The following is a 26,184-nucleotide window of genomic DNA, read 5'->3' on the forward strand; positions in this document are numbered from 1 at the left end:
CTGTTTAAAATTTCTGTAAAGTAATGCTGGAAAATATATAGCTTCATTATTCTGTTTTAGTGGTGGAAGTGAGAGATTCATAGGGTTAATGATAGAAGTAACTGGTGCACCTGGGTAACTCACTGGGTTAAGCCTCTGCCTTCGGCTCAGGTCATGATCTCAGGGTCCTAGGATCCAGCCCTGCATCAGGCTTTCTGCTCAGCAGGGAGCCTGCTTCCCCCTCTCTCTGCCTGCCTACTTGTGATCTCTCTTGGTCAAATAAATAAATAAAATCTTAAAAAAAAAAAAAAGTCATCTGGGGAAAAAACCCCAAAAAAAGCAATACGGATTATAGGAAAAGGCAAAATTGATGTCCATTATAATTGATATTGTTATATCCTACCATTGTTGTATGAATGCTTACCTTACATTACTGGATAGTATAGATTTTTTTTTTTAGGCCAGTTTGGTAAAAGCTGGTATCTTGTATTTCTAGGACTACTGCTAAGGTTTTAGCCATTTGAATTTTCTCTTTGATCACAGCCTATTTATGTTTTTTGGCTAGTCTTGGGTTATTTTTCCTCTTCTAATGATTTTGTTAGAGTACTTTATAATTTAAGGATATTAATCCTTTTTTTGTATTTGCAAATATTTATCCCATTTACTTATTTTGTTTATCATATTTTTTCTTCTGTTGCTTAAGAAACTTCTGCCCTTCAATGATTATAAAAATACTCTCCTAAATGTTTTCTGGTAAATTATTATTTGAATTTTCTACATTCATAGTTTCAATTAAATTATTATTTGAATTTTTTACATTCATAGCTTTAATTCATTCAGAGTTTATTTTTGCTTCATGTATTTTGGGGTTCTTTTGTAAGATACATATATGTTTATAACTTATATCTTCTTGGTGGAGTGACTCATCACTATAAAATGTCCCTTTTTATCTCTATTAACAATTTTTGTTTTAAGTCTATTTTGTCTGATATTGGTATAGCCATTCCAGCTTTCTTTACTGGTACAGTTTGCATGGTATATCTGTTTCATTCTTTTACATTCAACCTAATTCTGTCCTTGAGTCTGAGCTGTGTTTCTTGTGGACATGGCTGGATTATTATTATTTTTTTTTTTTAATGCATTCTTCCAGTCAACCATGATCTGCCCACTCTATAGTGGCTGTCAGGTTGCTGGCTTTCACCATGATTGTGGGCTCTAAGTTTTCAGGGCTGCCATATGACTGGAGTGAGGGCATGGGAGAATGCTACAAAGCTTACTGTTCTTACTGAATTTATCCATTTTTTAAAAAAATAAATCTTTCCTGGATTGCTGCAGGTCTTTAGTTAATTTACAAAGTTCTGAAAAAGTTGATTAGGCATTTTGCCACTTTCCTCATTGTTTTCATGAATAGAATTTTCAGAGGTCTGCCATTTTTGCTCAGTTTTCCTGGAATTTATTTCTGTATATGGTCTGAAATAGGGATTTAACTTTTTTCCTAAATGGATAACCAGTTTTACAGCACAGTTATTAAGTAAATTACCCTTGCCCAATAAGTTAAAATGACATTTTTGTTGTTATTTATTAAGTTTTTTTATATACTTGGATATGTCTCTGGACTTGCTTTTGTTTTATCCAATAAATTTATTAAAAGGAAGTAATTCATTGTCATCTGAACAAAGTATTAGCTATGTGAACTTAAGCAAGTTTCTTCATCTCTCCAAACTCTGTCTTTTTATCTACAAAATAGTGATAACCTCAGAAGGTTGAAAAGATTAAATTAGAAAATGTCAAGTACTTTGCAAAGACTTGGTACATAGTAAAGTCCAATATTTTAATTTCATATTGATGTTCATAAACACTTTTACTATTTAAAGTTGTGGTGAATTTGCAAAATGACTGTCTTTTATTCTTTAATTGCAGTCTTGGATTATATCAATGGAGTGATAAAGTAGTTCGAAAAGTGGAGAGATCATGGAATGTTCGAGATAATAAGATCATTTCTCACACTGTGTATCTTCTAGTAACACCTCGTGTTGTTGTACGTATTAACCCAACTTCTTCACGTTTCCTGACCCATCTCCTCTTTTCCTTTCTTATAGTTCTTTCTTTACTAATCATTATTGCTTAAGGATATAAGACTAGAGGCACCTGGGTAGCTTAGTTAGTTAAATGTTTGACTCTTAGTTTCAGCTCAGGTCATGATCTCAGGATTGAGGGATCAAGCCCCTCGTGAGACTTTGTGCCCAGTATGGAGTCTGCTTGAGATTCTCTCTCCTTTTGCCCTTCCTCCCAATTGTGCATGCACACTGTCTCTCTCTCTCTAAAATAAATAAATACATCTTTAAAAAAAAAAAGAATTTAAGATTGAATTTCTGGACCTATAATAAGAAAAATGATATAAAGGCAGTACAGTAAAGCTACAAGCCAAGAGAAATATGAAGAAATGGAAATTTGGCAGTAATTCTCATGGCTCCATTTTAAATCATTGCTTTAAGCCAGTGCTCCTCTACTGTTGTACCTCTTAGGATCACTGGTACTGTTTGTGTAATTGCTGATCCTTTCCTATGCTGTCTATATTAGTCAAGGTTGTCCAGAGAAACAGAACCAACAGAATGTGTTGACTGAGAAAGAGGGGGGAAAATAGAGGGAGGGAGAAAAGGAAATTTATTTTAATGAAATAGCTCCTACCGTTATGGAGGTTGGGGAGCTCAAACTCTGATGGTGTAGGCTGGAAGGCTGAACACTCAAGGAAGAGTTACAGTTTGAGTCCAAAGGCAGTAAGCAGGCAGAATTCCTTCTTCTTGGACAAAGTCAATCTTTGTTCTGTTAAAGTCTTCAACTGAATGGATGAGGTCTGTCTATATTATGGAAGGTAATCTGCTTTACTTAATTTACATGTTAATCTCATCCAAAAACACCGTTACTCAAACATTCAGAATAATGTTTGATCAACTATCTGGGCACTGTGGCTGAGCCAAGTTGACATGTAAAATTAACCATCCCACTTTTATTTTTAAAATAAACTCTACCCCCAACATGGGGCTCAAACTCATGCCCTCAGGATCAAGAGTCACATGCTCTACTGATTGAGCCAGCCAGCACCCCTGCCTTTGGAACTTTTGCATTGTTCTTGGGATATTTCTCATCACTGGAAATTTCTAACCAAAGGAGAGAAAAAACCAAGTGAGCAAAATTATATTCTAATGAAGAATTTATTTTTGTTTCAAAGACTGTATCTATACTACGAGCAGTTTATACCTTCATTAAAAATGTTGATACAATAGTTACAAATAGCAATCATGTTAGTCTGTATCCTTTTTGAAATGTCACTTAAAGCCCAAATCTTCAAATAGAGGAAGAAAATATTAAGAGAAATAATAATTTACTAGCAAAGAAAAGTGTAATAGTATCAAAATATTCTATTTAATTATAGTAAAAACCATATTTTTAAAAGATGTTCTCACTTCTCACCAAAGTAGTTCTTTAACAGCTACTTTATTATATTTAGATTAGGTTAGATAAAGAATCTGCTGTTATCATATTTCTGTAGGGTTTATTTAATTTTTTCTGATTCTCAGGATGAAGCACGAAAACATTTTAACTGTCCAATTCTGGAGGGAATGGAACTCGAAAATCAAGGCGGTATGGGCACTGAGCTCAATCATTGGGAAAAGCGGTTATTAGAGGTCAGTTTAATTTTACATTTTACTAGAGGGGCACCTCGGTGGCTCAGTGGGTTAAGCCTCTGCCTTTGACTCAGGTCATGATCTCAGGGTCCTGGGATAGAGCCCCGAATTAGGCTGTCTGCTTGCAGGGAACCTGCTTTCCCCTCCCTCTGCCTGCCTCTCTGCCTACTTGTGATCTCTCTCTCTCTCTCTGTCAAATAAATAAACAAAATATTTTTTAAAAATTTTACAAGACAGGGCACCTGGGTGGCTCAGTGGGTTAAAGCCTCTGCCTTCAGCTCAGGTCATGATCCCAGGGTTCTGGAATCGAGCCCCACATCAGGCTCTCTGCTCAGCAGGGAGCCTGCTTCCTCCTCTCTCTCTGCCAGCCTCTCTGCCTACTTGTAATCTCTGTCTGTCAAATAAATGAATAAAATCTTTAAAAAAAAAAATTTTATAAGACATATTTTTTCTTTAATAAAAGTAATTCTCAGGACGCCTGGGTGGTTGAGTCGCTTAAGTATCTGCCTTCTGCTCGGTCATGATCTTAGTGTCCTAGGATCGAGTCCCACATGGGGCTCCTTGCACAGCAGGGAGTCTACTTCTCCCTCTGCCTGCCACTCCTCATGCTTGTACTCTTTTTCACTTTCTCTCTGGTAAATAAATAAATAAAATCCTTTAAAAAAAAAACAAACTTTAAAAATAAATAAATAAAATAATTCTTATTCAAGTTATTCAAACAGTATGATGGGTTATGAAGTAAAATTATTTTTCTCTTTTTTTTCTGTTTAGTTCCCCCTTAACAAGGTCAATAAGTTCAATAATGAACTAGAATGAATCTTTTTTTTTTTAATAATTTTTTTATTTTTTATAAACATATATTTTTATCCCCAGGGGTACAGGTCTGTGAATCGCCAGGTTTACACACTTCACAGCACTCACCAAAGCACATTGAACTAGAATGACTCTTAACTGTCCTTCCTGATTATTGTTTGTTAGTTAACTCCTTGTCTCTTTTTAAAACTTGAAATGTTTGATAGGCAGCCACTAAAATAAGTCCTCCTCCTCTTTTCCACTCACTTACCTTGCTTTTCCATAAGGTGGACCCTACGTAAACTTAAAAACCCATGGTAACTTAAACTTCCTTTTCCCCTTAGTGCTCCAGATCTACTTTAAGATGTAATCACTATTTAAATTTTTTGTATATCCTTCCAGAAATGTTATATAAATGTAGAGATATACACACCAATACACAGTTTGTTTTTTTAATGGAGTCATACATTTGTGCAACTCTTTTCCACTTAATGATGTATCTTGACATCTTTCCAAGCAGTACAGGGCTCCTCCTATAATACAATGTATGCTTTCCTAAAAAAATCTTTCTTCAAAATTAAACACTAAAAATAACAAGACTCATGGAAAAAACAAATAACATACCACTAAGAAAAGAGTAAGTCATGATAAAAGTACTAGCTCAGTTTTAAACATATTTCCAGTAAGTAAGCTCCTGTATTTACTATAGTATTTCTTTACCTTAGACAACAATAAAAAGCCAATAAAGTACAAAAGCCAATTACAATAAACTAATTGTAAGGAAGGCTATAAATTGAGTAATGGGGGCAAGACTAACATGTACAAAATTAGAGGGAGCCAGGCAATAACCACTTTTAAAACAGAGCCTCTGGTCATATTGAACCAAGTGGAAGAACATGGAGTGAATGGGTCATGCATAGTACCAGCATTCCTCAGTTGGCTGTGTTTAGCTGTCTTAGTGTACTTTATATTTAACTGCTATTGCTTTGTTCCACAAAATACTAAAATCCAGGGAAAAGTCATTATAAACCAACATGGTTTAACAATTACATAGTATTATATGAAATGTAACAATAGGCCTATGTTAATGAGCAACAATGTTTTAAATATTTTAATTTAATTTAATTTTATTTCTAAGATTTTAAGTAATCTCTACACCCAGTGTGAGGCTTGAATTTAAAACCATGAGATCAAGAGTTGCACACTCTTCCAACTGAGCCAACCAGGTGCCCCTAAATTTTTTATTTTAAAAATGTTGTGATGGGGCATCTGGGTGACTTGGTTAAGCATCTTCCTTCAGCTCCAGTCATGATCCCAGGGTTGTGGGATTGAGTCCCACATTGGGCTCTCTGCTTGGTGAGGAGTCTGCTTCTCCCTCTGCCTGCTGCTCCCCCTGCTTGTGCTCACTTTCTTTCGTACTTTCTCTCAAATAAATAAGATCTTTTAAAAAATTAAAATGTTGTGGTGAGCAGTTTATTTATATCTGTGATACCTTTCAGGAGTGGCATTACAGTGGGTGTTCTTAGGTTCAACTAAAGAAGCATTCAAGTGGGGCCCCTGGGTAGCTCAGTGGGTTAAAGCCTCTGCCTTCAGCTCAGGTCATGATTCCAGGATGCTGGGATCGAGCCCATTGCCAGGCTCTCTGCCTCCCTTCCTCTCTCTCTACCTGCTTTTCTGCCTACTTGTGATCTCTGGCAAATAAATAAATAAAATCTTAAAAACAAAAAACAAAAGAAGCAGCAGCATTTAAGTTCACAAGACCTAACAGGCCACATTGAAGAAAGATTCACTTAGAAGGATACAGGAAAGAATGTGCAGCATGGGAGCATGACAGAAGTCAGGCATTTCTCTTGTGCTCCACACAGCAGACAAGGGACTGTCATCCATGCCTCTCCCCCACCCCACTCCAGCTCAAATACAGGAGCATAAGGCCATAACAGAGGGATGTAAGAACCAGCCTGGCTTAGAAGTACTATGTCCCAAATAAGAATTAATATATGTTTGTTTGGTTTTTTTAACAGTTCCATAGATATAACTTCCAGATCTCTGTAAGGGACATCCCCATAAGAGTCAGTGCACATGGGGAAGTTCCAAACTGTGGCTTACAAAAGAGTGAAATTAATGCTTGTGCTGACTATTCTTATCAGGTGACCATAAATCAATAGTGATAGAAACTTATGAAAGACACATTATATTCATTTCTCCCAAGGGAATTTAATTTTTTTAATTTTTATTTAAGCATATTTTCCAAGTGATTCCCATTAGAAAACCATAGATTAGTCACACATGAAAATTTATTCACTCTGCAGTAGAAACTTGAGAGTATTAATTTCTTCAACAGCTGCCTTTCTCTGAAATCAACTTTGTGTCTTTGAACTAATTTTTTTTTAAGATTTTATTTATTTATTTGAGAGAGAGAGAGAGCAAGAGAGTACGAGTGGGGAGCCAGGAGAGGGAGAAGCATGCCCCTGCTGAGCTGGGAGCCTGACTTGGGGCTTGATCCAGGATCCTAGAATCATGACTGGAGCAAAAGGCAGATATGAATAATTGAGAGAATTGAGTAGATAGTAGACCTTGATGACATTTTAGGTCCCTCATAGAACTCTTTGATCCTATGATTCTGTGATACTTGCTTTGCATGTTAATGTATATTTCTGTGATCATAAGATTGAGGGTTATAAAACCATTTTTTAAAAAATTCAGACAAATAACCATCCCTTCCAATATTTTATGGGCATCTGTTTCAACCACTCATTTTACTTTGTCTAGATTGGGTAATATTTTTACAGTATTTCTGTTTGCTTATATTTCTCTTCATTTTCGTCAGAGTTCTAAATGGTGGTTGTCTGCCATTTTAGGAAACTGTACACAATGTGTATATTTAAGGCAGAAAGCAAATCTTTCTTTAAGCTTCCTTTTTATTTTAAAGAAGGTTTATATATTTCATTAGTTTAAGTGAATAAGTCAGCCTCTCACACTTGAGACATTTTACATATACATCAAAATAATGGAAATTATTGGGAGTTTTAGGAGGTCTAGTCTTCTAATTTAAAATCTGTCGATTTTCAGAATGAAGCAATGACTGGTTCTCACACCCAGAACCGAGTCTTCTCTCGGATCACTCTGGCATTAATGGAAGACACTGGGTAAGACAGCTATGAGAATATTACATGCTTTGTTTATTAAAATGAAATGAATATTGAATTTACTATTCAGATGAAATTAATATTAGCTTAAGAAAATATATTTTACCCTGAAGTAAAATATTTGAATTTTGTGCAGTTAGCTATCTTTACTTATACCAACTCCATTCATTCATTCAATAAATCTTTAAGTCCCTTAGGTGTAGTAATGAATAGATCAAAATTCCAGGCATTGTAAGATTTATTTTATAATGAGTAGAGGCCATGCTAATATAAAAGAACGACTAAAGTTTTTAAAGTTGTAAATGAAACTGGTGATGTGTAGATTCCTGATTATTAAAGCAATAGAACTTTCTGGTAAAGCAGTAGAATACTGTTTTTAAATTACTCCAATGGGAGTCTTTTTCTTTGTGGGCTCCTGAGTCCTTTTGACAAGACTCACTAGTTTTTGATAGCTTCCTTCCTTCCTTTTTTTGGTATAACAGGATGTGCCAGGCTCATGGGCAAACAGCCTGTCCTAGATCTGGGCATCAGCCAGTCTTCCAAGAATCACTGGTTCCATTTAGTGGAGAAGAGATTTTAGAAACCACAACCTGTGGGTGTCTGCATGGCTCAGTTGATGAAGTGTCCAACTCTTAATCTCAGCTCAGGTCTTGATCTCAGGGTCATGAGTTCAAGTCCCCTGTTTGGCTCTACACTGAGCATGGAGCCTACCTAAAAATGAAACAAAACAAAAACACCACCACCTAGGCACCATGTTCATTCCTACTAGGTTACCATTGCTTCTCATAGTTTTTAGTGGACCAAGTTGGGAAATCCATATTTTTGAAAAGAAAGAAGAAAACACTGGATTTCTTTTAGTACCATTATAACTCTTTCCCATTTATTCTTGGGCAAGTAATGGCCAAGAAAAGGGGTCCTGCTGCTCTGTTTAACAACCTATTTATAGACCTTTTATAAACAATGCTAGTTTCTTTAAGATACCAGTAGGTTACAGAAACACTGGAGTGTATGAGTCACTAGTAAAATCATGGCACTGGTGATTTTTATGGCATTTTTCCTTTTTCTGGGGCACCACAACGGTAATATAGCCAGATGTTTCTAAATATATGGCAATATTTTAAAGTTATAGACATGGAAATTAACTTTCCTAAATCCGTAAGACTTACATATAGGTTAACTAAGTTGCTTCTCTCAGTAGAAAACATTAGTATTTATCAATCCAGAAACCTGGAAATCATCTTTGACAACTCCCTCTTCCCACCTCTTACATCCAATCAATCAAAAGTCTTCTGTGATTTTTAGCTCTTTAATATCCCTGGAATCTGTCTACTTTTTTGGTCACCACTGCCTTTATCAAGGCCACCATTATCTTTTGCCTGGATTACCATAGTAGTTTTTTCGTATCTATCTCACTACATTTTAAATGATCCTTTCTATTGCCCAAAGGCGCTTCACAAATATTCTTTAGAAGTTTATTTTTAATAACATCTCACACAGTTAAGAAAGATGACCAAATTGTACACACACATACGTACACACACACAGATAATTATTTGTATGTTAAGAGCAAAGACATTGATAGGGGTACCAAGAGCATTCAGTGATGAAAGAACATTTTTTTCCACAAATGGTGCTGGGATAACTGGTTATCCACATGCAAAAGAATAAACCCTACTATATATGATATACAGAGATTACCTCATAATGGATCGAAGACTTAAATATAAGACCTAAAACTATAAAACTCTTAGAATCAAAGAGTCCAAGATGGTAGAGGAGTAGGAGACCTTAGTTTTGTTCCAGGAGTTCAGCTAGATAGCTATTAAGTAATTCTGAACGCCTATGAACTCAAGTGGAGATCTAAGAAAGGAATTGCTGCAGTTCTACAAACAGAAAAGTGACCACTTTCTGCAAGAATGACAAGACAGAAAAAATCACCTCAAAAAAGAACAAGAGGCAGTACTGATGGCCAGGGACCTAATCAGTATGGACATAAGTGTGATTGTAAAACTAGTGTTCTGAATAACAATTATAAGTAAAGATACTAGCTGGGATTGAAAAAAGCATAGAAGACACTAGAGAATTTCTTCTGGAGAAATGAGAGAACTAAAATCTAACCAAGTTGAAATTTAAAAGACTATTAATGAGAAGCAGTTAAAAAATGGAGGCTCTGCGACATCTGGGTAGCTCAGTCAGTTAGGTGTCTGTTTTCGGCTCAAGTTATGATCCCAGGGTCCTGGGACTGAGTTCCACATTGGGCTCCATTCTCTGCCTGCCTGCCATGCCTCCTGCTTGTGTGTTCTCTGTCTCTGATAATAAATAAATAAGTAAATAAATAAATAAATAAATCTATCTTTTTTAAAATGGAGGCTCTAACTGATAGGATAAATGAGGCAAGAGCGAGGATTAGTGATATAGAAGACCAAATGATGGAGAATAAAGAAGCTGAGGAAAAGAGAGATAAACAACTACTGGGTCACAAGGGGGAGAATTTCAGAGAGAAGTGATACCATAAAGTAAAACAATATTAGAATAACTGGGATCCCAGAAGAAGAGGAAAGTGGGAGCAGAAGGTATATTGGAGCAAATTATAGCAGAGAACTTTCCTAGTCTGGGGAAGGAAACAGGCATTCAATCCAGGAGGCACAGAGAACCCTCCTCAAAATCAGTAAAAATAGGTCCACACGTCAACATATAATACTGAAACTTGCAAATCTCAGAGAAAAGGGAATATCTTGAAAGTAGCTCAAGATAAAAAGCCCATAACCTGCAAGGGTGGACACAGTAGACTGGCAGAAGACCTATCTACAGAGACCTGGCAGGCCAGGATAGACTAGCTATATATGGTATAGCTATAGACTGGTATATTCAGGGTGCTAAATGAGAAAAATATGCAGCCAAGGATACTTTATCCAGCAAGGCTGTGATTCAGAATAGAAGGAGAGATAAAAAGCTTCCAGGACAAACAGAAACTGAAAGAATTTGCAATCACCAAACCAGCTCTATAAGAAATATTGAAAGGGGTTCTCTGAGCAAAGAGAGAGCCCAAAAGTAACATAGACCAGAAAGGAAGAGAGACAATATTCAGTAATAGTCACTTATAGGTATTACAATGGCACTAAATTCCTATCTTTCAGTAGTTACCCTGAATGTAAATGGGCTAAATACTCCTATCAAAAGACACAGGGTATCAGATTGGATAAAAAGGCAAGACCCATCAATATGCTGTCTGCAAGAGACTCATTTTGGACCCAAAGACACCTCCAGATTGCAAGTGAGAGGGATAAAAATCATTTATCATGCTATTAGACAGCAAAAGAAAGCTAGGGTAGCAATCCTTATATCAGAGAAATTCGATTTTAAACTGAAGACTGTAGTAAGAGATGAGGAAGGAAACTATTACCACAATTGAAGGGTCTGTCCAACAAGAAGATGTAACAATTACAAATATTTATGCCCCTAACATGGGAGCAGCCAAATATATAAACCAATTTATAACAAAATTAAAGAAACACATTGATACTAATAAATAATAGTAGGGGACTTCAACATCCCACTCACCGCAATGAACAGATCATCTAAGCTGAAGGTTAACAAGGAAACAAGGGCTTTGAATGACACACTGGACCACATGAACACTGGACAGATATATTCAGAGAATTCCATCCTAATGTGATAGAATATACATTCTTCTTGAGTGTACATGGAACATTCTCCAGAATAGATCACATACTGGGTCACAGATCAGGTCTCAGCCAGAACCAAAAGACTGGGATCATTCCCTGCATATTTTCAGACCACATTCCTTTGAAACTTGAACTGAAATCATAAGAAGAAATTTGGAAAGAACTCAAATACATGGAGGCTAAAGAGCATCCTACTGAAAAAATGACTGGATCACAAAGAACAAATAATCCAACCAAGAAAAAAGAAAGGGGGGCGCCTGGGTGGCTCAGTGGGTTAAAGCCTCTGCCTTCGGCTCAGGCCATGATCCTAGGGTCCTGGGATTCAGCCCCGTGTCAGGCTCTCTGCTCAGCAGGGAACCTGCTTCCCTTCCTCTCTTTCTCCCTGTCAAATAAATAAATTTAAAAAAAAAGAAAGAAAGAAAGAAAGAAATGGGAAGAAAGGGGAACTCTCTTACACTGTTGGTGGGAATGCAAGCTGGTGCAGTGACTCTGGAAAACAGTATGGAGGTTGCTCAGAAAGTTGAAAATAGAGCTCCCCTATGACCCAGCAATTGCACTACTGGGTATTTACCCCAAAGATACAAAAGTAGTGACCTGAAGGGGTACCTGCAGCACAATATTAATAACAGCAATGTCCACAATAGCCAAACTATGGAAGGAGCCCAGCTAGCCATCGCTGGATGAATAAAGAACATGTGGTGTATAAATACAGTGCAGTATTATGCAGCCATCAAAAAATGAAATCTTGCCATTTTTAATGACATGGATGGAACTAGAGGGTATTATGCTAGGGAAAATAAATCAGTTCGAGAAAGACAATTATCATGTGATCTCACTCATATGTGGAATTTAAGAAACAAAACAGGATCATAGGGTAAGAGAGGAAAAAAGGAAACAAGACAAAACCAGAGAGGGAGACAAATCATAAGAGATTCTTAATCATAGGAAACAAACTGAGAGCTGCTCAAGTGGAAGAGGGTGGGAGAATGGGATAACTGCGTGATGAAGCTTAAGGAGGGTATATGATGTAATGAGCACTGGGTATTCTATAAGACTGATGAATCACTGAACTCTACCTCTGAAACTAATAATACACTATATGTTAATTGAATTTAAATTAGGAAACTGTTAGCTTCCTAGGTATTAATCTTCATGTTATTGGAGTAAGCAGTAATTTTTTTTAAAGATTTTATTTATTTATTTGACAGACAGAGATCACAAGCTGACAGAGAGGCAGGCAGAGAGAGAGAGAGAGAGGAGGAAGCAGGCTTCCTGCAGAGCAGAGAGCCCAATGTGGGGCTCGATCCCAGGACCCTGGGATCCTGACCTGAGCCAAAGGCAGAGGCTTAACCCACTGAGCCACCCAGGCGCCCTAAGTAGTAATTTTTAAAAAGACCTTATTTAGGTAAAAAACAAAAACAAAAACAAAGACCTTATTTAGGTATATGAGAGAGAGAGAGCTCAAACAGAGGGAGCGACAGAGGGAGAAGGAGAAGCAGACTCCCCACTGAGTTGGGAGCCTAATGCAGGGCTTTGATCCCAGGATGGTGGGATCATGACCTGAGCCGAAGGCAGGTGCTTAACTATCTGAGTTCCCCAGGTGTCCCAGCAGTGATTTCTTAAATATGATAACAGAAGCATAAGCAACCAAAGAAATATTAGATATATTAGACTTCATCAGAATTAAAAACTTTTGTGCTTCAAAGGGTACTATCAAAAAAGGGAAAGGGCAACTCACAAAATGTGGAAAATATTTGCAAATAATCTATCTGATAAATATCTAGTACCCAGAAAATATAAAGAATTCTTATAACTCAATGATAAAAAGGCAACCTGATTTAAGAATATGTGAAGGATTTGAATAGATATTTCTCTAAAAAAGATACAGAAATGGCCGGTAAGCACATGAAGTTATTCTCGGCATCATTAGTCCTTAGGGAAATGCAAATCAAAATTACAATAAGATACTATTTCACACCTACTAGGATGACTATAATAAAAAAGACCATAGCAAATGTTGATGAGGATGTGGGAAAATTGGAATTCATATACTGCTAAGAGGAATGTAAAATGATCCAGCCACTTTAGAAAACAGACTGATAGTTCCTCAAAAAGTTAAGGAGATTTATCATATGATCTAGCCGTTTTACTCCCAGTTATCTCTCTAAAAGAACTGAAAACATGTCCACACAAAAACCCAGACATGAATATTTACAGCAACTTTACTTATAATCAAAAAGTAGAAAAGTTAATATTCATCAACTGATGAATGGACAAGCAAAATGTGGTATATACATACGATGAAATATTATTCAGCCATAAAAGGGATGAAGTCAAGAGAATGAAGAGACATGTTAGAGACAGGGAGAATATATTTGTAAAAGGCACATCTGATAAAGGACTATTACCCAAATATATAAAAAAACAACAACAACTTAAAATTCAAGGTACTCCTGAGTGGCTTGGTTGATTGAGATCTGCCTTCAGCTCAGGTTATGATCCCAGAGTCCTGGGAACAATCCCCACATCAGGCTTCTTACTCAGCAGGGAGCTTGCTTCTCTCTCTGCCTGTGTTTTCCCTGCTCCTGCTCTCCGTCTCTCTTGCTCTCTGACAAATAAACTCTTAAAAAAAAAAGTCTTAAAACTCAACAATAAGAAAATGAACAACCCAATTAAAAACAAGCAAAAGAGCTATACAGACCCTTCACCAAAAAAGATAAGCATATGAAGAAATGCTCCATGTTTTATTTAATGACAAAAATATTTTGTCAGTAATTTTAACATCATTACAAAAAGAGTCTATAGGGCACCTGGATGGCTCATTTGGTTAAGCGTCTGCCCTCAGCTCAGGACATGATCCCACAGTCCTGAGATTGAGTCCCACATCAGGCTCTCTGCTTAGCAGGGGGCCTGCTTCCCCCAACCCTTCTTCTGCTCCTCCCCCTGGTTGTACTCTCTCTGTCAAATAAATAAATAAATAAAATCTTAAAATAAGAACTTGTAATTACTCTTAAGTTTTTTATGTTTACTGTATTTTGATTTCTTTAATAAACCATTTCTTTTCATCTTAATGAGAAAAAGGGAAAGGAAAGAGAAATAAAAGGGGAAGAGAAGGAGATTGGAAGGAAGGGTAAAAAGAAAGAAGCATCAACAATAGGATTCTTCCCACTTCTGGATTTCAAAACTATAATTTGGAGTGATAGCAACTATAGGAAAGAAATAGACTATGTGTGAACTCTTTTTTGAATTTTTTTTGTTTTTTCTTAAGGTTTTTTTTTTTAATTTATTTATTTGACAGAGAGAGAGACAACAAGAGGGGGAACACAAGCTAGGGGAGAGGGAGAGGGAGAAGGAGAAGCAGGCTTCCCGCTGATCAGTGAGCCTGAAAATGGGCACGATCCCAAGACAAGGGGTTCAATCCCAGGACCCTGGAGTCATAACATGAGCTGAAGGCAGATGCCCAATAATTGAGCCACCTAGGCGCCCCTGTTTGTGAACTTCTAAGTTTAAAATTTAATGTGATTTAGATATGTACATTAATCCATTTTTTGAAAAGACAATTATGGCCCAACCATGAGTTAGCTGTACTAAACTTAAGAACAGTACTCTGTGAACATGACTGGTAATCAGAGTTCTATCCTAGAATGCTATCTGGTGCAGCAGAAAAGTAGATTTGGTGTCATTAAGAAGGCACCTAATCATATATCAGGGAAGATGGCAATCGTATTAAAGAAAAAGCAGGGGAAAAAAAGGGTCATCAGGGAAATGCAAATTAAAATAACAATGAAATACTACTACACACCCATGAGAATGGCCAAAATCTGGAACATCTGCTGCCAGAGACATGGAGCAGCAGGAACTCTCATTCATTGTTGGTGGGAATGCAAAATGGTATAGCCACTTTAGTATCTCTCTCTTTTTTTCTTTTTTAGGATTTACTTATTTATTTTAGAGAGAGAGCACAAGCAGGAGGGGCAGAGGGATAGGGAGAGAGAATCTGAAGCAGACTCCACAGTGAGTGCAGAGCCTGACACAGGGCTTGATCTCTTGACCCTGAGATCACAAGTAATTATTAGTGATTACTATGGGGACATAGTTTTTTGAGGGGTGTTGTAAATGTTCTGAAATTAGATATAGGTTTGCCTTAGAGAAATACCATGTTTGGTTCCACACCATTCAACTAACTAAAGCAAATCAAATGAATTTTTTGGTTTGTTTCCCAGTACATATAAATATACAGTAGTCTGTTACGTGTGCAATAGCATTATATCTAAAAAAACAACATACATAACTTTTTATTTTTTTAAAGTGATCCTCCGCACCCAATGTGGGGTTTGAACTCATGACCTGGAGATAGAGTTGCATGCTGTACTGACTGAACCAGCCAGGCACCCCGTGATGTACATGCCATAATTTAAAAATAGGGGGTGCCTAGGTGGCTCAGTCAGTTGATTGCTGCAGGCTAATGAGGGCAGTGGGCAGTAAAGGTTGGGGTGGTTGTGACAATTTCTTAAGAGAAGACAATGAAGTTCATCACACTGTTGGACTCTTCCTTTAATGAATAACTTCTCTATAGCGTGGGATGCTGTTTGGTAGCGTTTTACCCACAGTAGAATTCTTTCAGACCACTCAAACTTTCTTCATTATCAGCAATAAGGCTGTTTATTTTATTTATTATTCATGTATTCATTGTAATATCACTTTTCATTTCCTTCAAGAACTTTTCCTTTGTATTCATAGCTTATCTAATGGGTGCAAGAGGCCTAGCTTTTGGCCTCTCTCAGCTTTTGACATCCCTTCCTCATTAAGCTAAATCATATCTAGCTTTTGATTTAGTGAGAAACATGTGATTCTACCTTTTTTTTTTTTAAAGAGTTTATTTATTTGACAGAGAGAGAGATCACAAGTAGGCAGAGAGGCAGGCAGAGGGAGAGGGGGAAGCAGGGTCCCTGCTGAGCAGAGAGCCCGATGCGGGCTCGATCCCAGAACCCTGGGATCATGACCTGAGCCGAAGGCAGAGGCTTAACCCACTGAGCCACCCAGGCACCCCTGCCTCTCTGCCTACTTATGATCTCTCTCTCTGTGTCAAGCAAATAAATAAAATCTTAAAAAAAAAAAAAAGAGTTTATTTATTTGACAGACAGAAATCAGATGTAGGCAGAGAGGCAGACAGAGCGGGGGCGGGGTGGGGGTGTTGGAGGATCAGTCTGCCTGCTGAGCAGAGAGCCTGCTGCAGGGCTTGATCCCAGGACCCTGGGATCAGGACCTGAGTGAAAGGCAGAGGCTTTAACCCACTAAGACACCCAGGCGCCCATGATTCTTCCTTTCACTTGAACACTTGGAAGGCCATATTAGGTTATTTTCTTTTTTTAAGATTTATGTGCTTATTTGAGAGAGAGAAGAGCATGAGTGGGAAGAGGAGTAGAAGGAGAAGGAGAAGGACACTCTGCGCTGAGTCCAGAGTCTGACGTGGGGCTTGATCCCAGACACTGAGGTCATGACCTGAGCCAAAATCAGAAGTTGGATGCTTAACAACTGAGCCACCCAGGCAGCCCACCATAGGGTATTAATTGGCATAATTTCAATATTTTTGTGTCTCAGGGAATAGAGAGGCCTGAGGAAAGGGAGAGAGACTGGGAACAGTCAGTGCAGGAGTCAGAATACACACATTTATTTTGTATAGGTGCGGTTCCTGGTGCCCCAAGACCATTAATAATAGTAACCGGAGAGATCACTGGTCACAAATTACCATTACAAATATAATAATCATGAAAAAGTTCAAAATATTGTGAAAGTTACCAATGTGTGATACAAAGACAGGAAGTTAGCCAATGCTGTCAGAAAAATGGTGCCAGTAGACTTGCTTGACACAAGGTTGCCACAAACCTTCAATTTGTAACAATAAAAAGACAGTATCTGCAAAATGTTATAAAGTGGAATGCAAGAAAATGAGATATGCCTGGAATGGTAATGGTTGTACTACCCTGTGAATATACTAAAAACATTGAATTATATACATTATAAGGGTGAATTTTATAAGATATGAATTATATCCCAGTTTTTTATAAAGAACATTGACATTGAAACCAGAACCCTAGATTCAAGTCCCGTCTTTGCTACTTACTTGCTGTTTCTTTCCCTCAGTTCTCTCATCTGTAAAATAAGGGAAAATGTGATACTTACTTCAGTGTTTTGTGAGTTAATACATGTAAAGTCCTTAGTAAAGTGTTTGGCCCATGTAGGTGCCACCTCGGGTATTAGCTATTGTATACAAAACTAACCCAAAGTTCATGGAAATATATTTACCCTACTACCAACAATGCAGTTCTTTTTTTCCCTATTTTATTGATTTTTAGAAGAATGAGAAATAAGTGTTAAGATACAATAAATTGATTTCACAACCCTTTAATGCCCCTAAGAAACTCTGTTTCCAGTGCTTTCCCTGCTCCCTCTGCTAACTCGAGCTCATCCTTTGGGTTTAGCTTAAAACTGCTTCCTCAGATCTTTCCTAATTCCCCAGACTAATGTAGGTTTTCCTATTAATGTGCTGCTATTACCAGCTTTTACTTAATCTCTGTAGCATTCATCCCAGTTGTAATTTTTTTTAAAACATCATTTGTTTTAAAACAAAACGTCAGGAATTCCCCACTGGATTATACACCTTCATGAAGGGAGGAGCTGTGTCTGTTTATTCACTGGTAGAGGCTTATCATTAAACAAAGGGCCTACCATAGAAGAAATGCTTAATAACTGTTGACTCATAGCATAGGAAGAGCTGCAAAGAAGGTATCGGGAGGGTTTCAAGAAATGTAGGTGGAGTATTTAGCTGGCGATTCAGTGACATAGTGCTGATACTATGCTCTGTTCTCAACCTATATTAGATATGTTAATTCCCAAGGAAATCTTATTACTTTACATTTTATCCATAGGGAGAAGGAGTGGCTAACCTAAGCACTGCTAAAATGACTGCTAGTGTGCAATACTGAGAGCATCTGTTACTATCTGGACAACTTGACCTACATTAACTGATTAACATAAGTCACGTTATAGCTGCAGAGACTTCTGGCATTTTGGTTATTGGAATGCTGAGATTCATGTCTTCAGTGCCTCTCTCAGTTTCTCCCTCTCTCTCTCTCCATCTCAGTTTCTCCCTCCGCCCCCCCACGTGCTCTCTCTCATTCAAATAAATAAATAAAATCTTTTCTTTTTTTAAAGATTTTATTTATTTATTTGACAGAGAAAGAGCGATTACAAGTAGGCAGAGAGTCAGGCAGAGAGAGAGGAGGAAGCAGGCTCCCTGCTGAGCAGAGAGCCTGATGCGGGGCTCGATCCCAGGACCCTGAGACCATGATCATGACCTGGGCTGAAGGTAGTGGCTTATCCACTGAGCCACCCAGGCACCCCTAGTAAATAAAATCTTTAAAATTTTTTAAATTAAAATTTAAAGAGGAGAATGTTTTGAAGATGCTCCTTTTTTTATTTTTATTTTGTGGGAAGGTAGCCGGAATGGAGAGAAAAATTCTTGTCATTCCCTTGGCCTTTGAGCCTTTGTTTTTATGTACTGTTTTGGTAATGCTAAAGGGACCGATATAATATGAAAAGTTTAGAAACTGGGGCACATGGGTGGCTCAGTCAGTTAAGCATCAACTCTTGGTTTCAGTTCAGGTCATGACCTCCGGGACATGAGATTGAGCCCCACATCAGGCTCATACCAAGACTGCTTGAGATTCTTCCCCCACTCCTCACCCTCTGCTCCCACCTCTAGCATGAATGTGCACACTCTCACTGTCTCTCAAACAAATATATAGATACATATATGTGTGTATGTGTTTGTGTGTGCGTGTGTGTATATATGGTAAGAATCTATTTTTTATAATTTTATAGTTTTTGTAAACTAATCTTATTATTAAGAATAAAGAAGAAAGGGGAAACTGGGTGGCTCAGTTGGTTAAGTGTCTGCCTTTGGCTCAGGTCATGATCCCAGGGTCCTGTTATTGAGTCCCACATCGGGTTCTCTGCTAAGCGTGGAGCCTTCTCCCTTTCCCTCTGCCACTCCTCCTGCTTGTGCTCTTTCTCATGCTCTCTCTCTCTCTCAAATAAAATCTTGAAAAAGAAAAACTAATAAAAGTAGGTTCCTAGGCTTTGATTAAATTTGCGAGGAAACTGGGGCACCTGGGTGGCTCAGTGGGTTAAGTCTCTGCCTTCGGCCCAGGTCATAATCTCAGGGTCCTGGGATCCAGACCTGCATCTGGCTCTCTGCTCAGCGGGGAGCCTGCTTTCTCCTCTCTCTCTGCCTGCCTCTCTGCCTACTTGTTATCTCTGTCTGTCAAGTAAATAAATACAATCTTTAAAAAAATAATAAATAAATTTGCCAGGAAACCAAATAAATGTGGAGTTTTTTTTTCTGAAACTAGAACATTTTAAAAAATTTTTAATTTTAGACAAAAATATTCATATGTCTTATTATAATAGTTTAATTTTTAGTCACAAGCAGAACCTGTATTGATGGAATATCATGAATTCAAGGCCACACAGCAAGAAACTAGGGCCAACTGAATCAGATTAGGTAATGTTGATCCAACTAGTAAGTCCACTATTTCTTCCTTAGTTTACTCCCTTGTCTTTTTTTCTCATTCTCTTTTTGTTTCTTTGGCCCTTAATCCCTTTGTCTCACACCTTAACCACTATCTACTCTGTGACTTCTGTCATTTTTTAAAATTACAGTGACAACATATTTTGGTTTTGATTTTCTTTTTTTTTTCAAATACAAAAGTACCCTCACCATAAGACAAGTTTCCCAGTGCTTATTTTACATGATTTTGTGCAACAGTTCCCATGTATAAGTGCTTTGCTTATAAATGCTCCTCTGTCTTGAGGTCCTGGTTTGCTCATTGTTGAGATTTGTAATTAGTATGCTGGAATTGTTTTTAAAATGACAGTAATAAGGTGCCTCGTTAGGGCAGTAGGTAGCGCGTCAGTCTCATAAAATGACAGTAATAACTTCTTTATTTGAATTATTTCCACAGCTGGTATACGGCTAATTACAGTATGGCTGAGAAGTTAGACTGGGGCCGAGGAATGGGCTGTGACTTTGTCAGGAAGAGCTGCAAATTCTGGATTGACCAGCAGAAACAAAAGTAAGAACACATTTCCTCATTATATCTTTGATAACATGGTTGATTTCTGATTTTGTTCTTTTTTTTTTTTTTTTAAAGATTTTATTTATTTATTTGACAGAGAGAAATCACAAGTAGTCAGAGAGGCAGGCAGAGAGAGAGAGAGAGGGAAGCAGGCTCCCTGCTGATCAGAGAGCCCGATGCGGGACTCGATCCCAGGACCCTGAGACCATGACCTAAGCCGAAGGCAGCGGCTTAACCCACTGAGCCACCCAGGCGCCCCTGATTTTGTTCTTTATCCTAAACCTAAAATGTCACTATTTTGAAAATGTTACCTAAACAGTTCAATTTCAAAATGTACAGAAAACCATCTGTGGTGCTTCGTGGTAATATAATAAGTAGATACATTATTGTTTTATTTTATTTTATTTTTTTTAAAGATTATTTATTTATTTATCAGAGAGGGTGAGCACAGGCAGACAGAGGGGCAGGCAGAGGCAGAGGGAGAAGCAGGCTCCCCGCTGAGGAAGGAGCCCAATGTGGGACTCCATCCAAGGACATTGGGATCATGACCTGAGCTGAAAGCAGCTGCTTAACCAGCTGAGCCACCCAGACGTCCCGATACATTATTGTTTTAAATCACATATGAAAAGAATCCACAATGTGGGAATGAGAGCCATAAGCATTTCTATTTAGTTTATAATGAATAAATTATAAACTGTAAAATTTTTGCATATTCTTTCATTCTTACTATTTTCTTCAGAGAATGCACTCAAAAATATAGATGCAACTGTTGATTCAGTATCCAAAAACATGAAAATACTTTTGAATAATGGCTCTCAAATCTGGATGAAAATCAAAATCACCTAGCAAACTTTTTAAAAGTCCACTCATCAAGTTTGGGGGATGTGTATGCCCACATATTCATATGTTTATGCTTTTTTTTTTTTTTTTTTTTTTTTAAAGTAAGCTCTGTGCCCACTGTGAAGCTTGAACTCATAACCCTGAGATCGAGAGCCTCACATTTCAGGACTCTTGGGTGTCTCAGTTGGTTAAGTGACTGTGTTCGGCTCAGGTCATGATCCCAGGATTCCTGGGTTCCTGCATTGGGTTCCTTGCTCAGCAGGGAGCCTGCTTCTCCCTCTGCATGTTTGTTCTCTCTCTCTCTCTAACGAATAAATAAATAAAATCTTAAAAGAAAAAAAAGGCCTCACACTTCATGGACTGAGCCAGCAAGTACCCTTGTAAATGTATATTTTTTAACTTTTTATTTTGAGATAATTATAGGTTTACATGTAGTTTTAAAGAAATATACAGAGATTCCATATATACTTTATCCAGTTTTCTTAATTGGTAATATCTTGTAATAACTGTAGTATAGTAACACAGCCAGGATGTTGACGTTGATACAATCAGACACAGAACATTTCAGTACCACAGGAATCCTTCATCTTGCCATTTTATAGATTTTATAGATTTATACCTACTTCCCTCCCACTCCAGCCCCTCTTACACCCCTGGAAACCACTAATCTGTTCTTCATTTCTGTAATTTTGCCATTTAAAGAATGTTATATAAATTGATTCATTCTATATATAACCTGTTGGGGCTGACTTTTTTCACTCCACATAACTTTCTGGGTTGTGTATATCAGTAGTTTCCTCAAGTTAATAGCTGAATAATATTCCATGATATGGATATACCACAGTTTGTTTAAACATTTATATGTTTTGTTGTTGTTGTTGTTTTAAAGATTTATTTGAAAGAGAGAGAGAGATCACAAGCAGGGGATAAGGGTAGAGGGAGATACAGACTACCCACTGCGTAGGGAGACCATTGCAGGCTCTTCCCACAACCCTGAGATCATCACCTGAGCTGAAGGCAGCTGCTTAATGGACTGAGCCACCCAGGTGCCCTAAACATTCACATGTGGGAGGATACCTACGTTGTTTCCAGTTTGGGACTATTATGAATAAAGCTGCTGTAAACATTTGTGTGCAGGTTTTTGTGTGGAAAGAAATCTTCATTTCTCCAAGATAAGCAATTGCTGAGTCATATGGTAGTTGGAAGTTTAGTTCTCTAAGGAACTGCTGAACTCTTTTCCAGAGCTCCAGTATTCTTTTCCAGAATGGCTATACCATTTTATATTCTACCAGCAAAAAATCTTGCTGGGATTTTTCTTGAATTGTGTTAAACTTATGTATCAATTTTAGGAGAATTGATGTCTTGGCTCTATTGAGCTTTTTTTTTTTTTTAAGATTTTATTTATTTATTTGACAGAGAGAGAGAGATCACAAGTAGGCAGAGAGGCAGGCAGAGAGAGAGGGGGAAGCAGGCTCCCTGCTGAGCAGAGAGCCCGATGTGGGGCTCCATCCCAGGACCCTGAGATCATGACCTGAGCCGAAGGCAGAGGCTTAACCCACTGAGCCACCCAGGCGCCCCTCTATTGAGCTTTTTAATCCATGAACACAGTTGGGGGAGGGGAGCATTCAGTTTTTCACTATTAAGTATAATGTTAGTTGTAGGTGTTTTGTAGATGCTTCTGTTCAAGTTGAAGTTCCCCTCTTTACCTATTTTTCTGAGAGTTTTTATCACAATGGATGTTGACTTTTGTCGAGTCCTTTTTTTGCTTTGGTTGATATAATCATGTGATTTTTAAAAAAAAACTCTGTTAATATGATAGATTACACTGTTTGGTTTTCTAATATTATTATCTATTTATTATTAACATATGTTGTATTATTTGCTTCAGGGGTATACGTCTGTGATTCATCAGTCTTACACAATACACAGTACTCACCACAACACATATCCTTCCCCATGTCCATCACCCAGGCACCCCATCCCTCCCACCCTCCTCCACTCCAGAAACCCTCAGTTTGTTTCCTGAGATTAAGAGTCTCTTAGGGTTGAGACTCCTAATCTCACAAAACAAACTGAGGCTTGCTGCCAGGTGGAGGAGAGGGTCAGGGTGGCTGGGTTATGGACATTGGGGAGGGTATGTGCTATGGTGAGTGCTGTGTCTTGTTTAAGACTGATGATTCACAGACCTGTATCCCTGGGGCAAATAATACATTATATGTTAATTTAAAAAAAAAAAAAGTCTCTTACGGTTTGTCTCTCTCTCTCTGGTTTTGTCCTTTCTCCACATCCTCTCCAACATCTGTCATTTCCTGACTTGTTTATATTAGCCCTTCTGACTGGTGTGAGGTGGTATCTCATTATGGTTTTGATTTGTAGTTCCTGGATGCCGAGTGATGTTGAGCACTTTTTCTTTTTTTTTCTTTTTTTTTTTTTTAAAGATTTTATTTATTTATTTGAGAGAGAGACAGTGAGAGAGAACATGAGCGAGGAGAAGGTCAGAGGGAGAAGCAGACTTCCCATGGAGCTGGGAGCCTGATGTGAGACTCGATCCTGGGACTCCAGGATCATGACCTGAGCCGAAGGCAGTCGTCCAACCAACTGAGCCACCCAGGCGCCCAACACTTTTTCATGTGTCTGTTGGCCATTTGAATGTCTTCTTTGCAGAAATGTCTGTTCATGTCTTCTTCCCGTTTCTGGATTAGTTTATTTGTTCTTTGGGTGTTGAGCCTGATAAGTTCTTCATAGATTTTGGATACTACCCCTTTATCTGATACATTGTTTACAAAGATATTCGCCCATTCAGTTGGTTGTCTTTTGGTTTTTTCGATTGTTTCCTTTGCTCTGCAAAAGGTTTTTATCTTGATCAAGTCCCAGTCCGTTCACTTTTGCTTTTGTTTACTTTGCCTTTGGTGATGTATGTGGGAAGAACTTGCTGCAGTTGGTGATGTATGTGGGAAGAACTTGCTGCAGCGGAAGTCAAAGAGGTTGCTACCTGTGTTTTCTTCTAGTATTTTGATGGGTACCCGCCTCACCTTTAAGTCTTTCATCCACTTTGAGTCTATTTTTGTATATGGTATAAGGAAATGGTCTATTTTCATTCTTCCACTTGTGGCTGTCCAGTTTTTCCAACACCATTTGTTGAAGAGATTGTCTTTTTTTCCATTGAATATTCTTTCCTGCTTTGTTGAATATTAGTTGACCATAGAGTTCAGTGTCCATTTCTGAGTTCTCTATTCTGTTCCATTGATTGTTCCATTGATTCCATTGATAATTGTGTCTGTTTTTGTGCCAGTACCATACTGTCTTGATGATTACAGTTTTGTGGTAGAGCTTGAAGTCCAGAATTGTGATGCCACCAGCTTTGGCTTTCTGTTTCAACATTCCTCTGGTTATTCAGGGTCTTTTCTGGTTCCATACAAATTGTAGGATTATTTGTTCTAGTTCTGTGAAAAACATTGATGGTATTTTGATAGGGATTGCATTGAATATGTAGATCATTCTAGCATAGACATTTTAACAATATTTGTTCTTCCATTCCATGAGCATGGAACATTTTTCCATTTATGTGTGTCTTCCTCAATTTCTTTCATGAGTACTTTATAGTTTTCTGAGTACAGATTCTTTGCCTTTTTGGCTAGATGTGTTCCTAGGTATCCTGTGGTTTTGGGTGCAGTTGTAAATGGGATCGACTCCTTAATTTATCTTTCTTCTGTCTTGTTGTTAGTGTATAGAAATGCAACTGATTTCTGTGCATTGATTTTATATCCTGCCACTTTACTGAATTCCTATATGAGTTCTAGCAGTTTTGGAATGGATTCTTTTGGATTTCCCACATAAAATATCCTATCAACTGCAAAGAGTGACAGTTTGACTTCTTCTTTGTGGATTCAGATGGCTTTTATTTCTTTTTGTTGTCTGATTGCTGAGGCTAGGACTTCCAGTACTGTTTTGAATAGCAATGATGATAGTGGCCATCCGTGCTGTATTCCTGACCTTAGGGGAAAAGCTTTCAGTTTTTCCCCATTAAGAATGATACTCACTGTAGGCTTTTCATAGATGGCTTTTATGATATTGAGGTATATAAGCTCTATCCCTACACTGAGAAGAGTTTTAATCAAGATAGGAGGGGAGCCTGGTTGGCTCAGTCAGTTGGCATCTGCTTCAGCTCAGGTCATGGTCCCAGCCAGGATCCTGGAATCAAGTCCCATGTTGGGCTCCCTCCTTAGTAGGGAGTCTGCTTCTCCTCTCCTCCGTACTCATACTCTCTGTCACTATTTCTCTCTCAAATAAATAAATAAAATATTTTTTAAAAAAAGAAAGGATGCTGTACTTTGTCAAAGCTTTTTCTGCATCTCTTGAGAGGATCACATGGCTCTTCTCCTTTGATTAATTTAGTGTATGACATTGATTGATTTGTGGATGTTGAACCAACCTTGCAGCCCAGGAATAAATCCCTCTTGGTCTTGGTAAATAATCCTTTTAATGTACTGTTGGAGCCTATTGGCTAGTATTTTGGTCAAAATTTTTGCATCCATGTTTATCAGGGATATTGGTCTGTAATTATCCTTTTTGATGGAGTCTTTATCTCATTTTGAGATCAAGGTAATGCTGACCTCATAAAATGGGTTTGGAAGTTTTCCTTCCATATCTGTTTTTTTGGGGGTTTTTGGTATTTATTTATTTATTTATGTGACAGAGAGAGATCACAAGCAGGAAGAGAGGCAGGCAGGGGCAGGGAAAGCAGGCTCCCCGCTGAGCAGAGAGCCCAATGCGGGGCTCGATCCCAGGACTTTGAGATCATGACCTGAGCCGAAGGCAGAGGCTTAACCCACTGAGCCACCCAGGCGCCCCCATATCTGTTTTTTGGAACAGTTTCAGAAGAATAGGTAATAATTTTTCCTTAAATGTTTGGTAG

General features: G+C 37.9%; 1 protein-coding gene across 2 annotated transcripts in view; it reads left to right on the forward strand.

The window, feature by feature from the left end:
• LMLN (leishmanolysin like peptidase) overlaps window positions 1-26,184 on the forward strand; it is an 83,505-nt gene that overhangs the window by 27,141 nt on the left and 30,180 nt on the right. For both annotated transcript variants that reach the window (XM_044252138.1, XM_044252139.1), the window contains exons 9-12: window positions 1,900-2,017; window positions 3,558-3,665; window positions 7,527-7,603; window positions 20,316-20,426. In XM_044252138.1, coding sequence (XP_044108073.1) covers window positions 1,900-2,017; window positions 3,558-3,665; window positions 7,527-7,603; window positions 20,316-20,426 — 414 coding nt within the window. The remainder of the gene's footprint in view (window positions 1-1,899; window positions 2,018-3,557; window positions 3,666-7,526; window positions 7,604-20,315; window positions 20,427-26,184) is intronic.

This window comes from Neovison vison, chromosome 6 (assembly GCF_020171115.1).
Source record: "Neovison vison isolate M4711 chromosome 6, ASM_NN_V1, whole genome shotgun sequence".
NCBI classification, from domain to species: Eukaryota; Metazoa; Chordata; class Mammalia; order Carnivora; family Mustelidae; genus Neogale; species Neogale vison.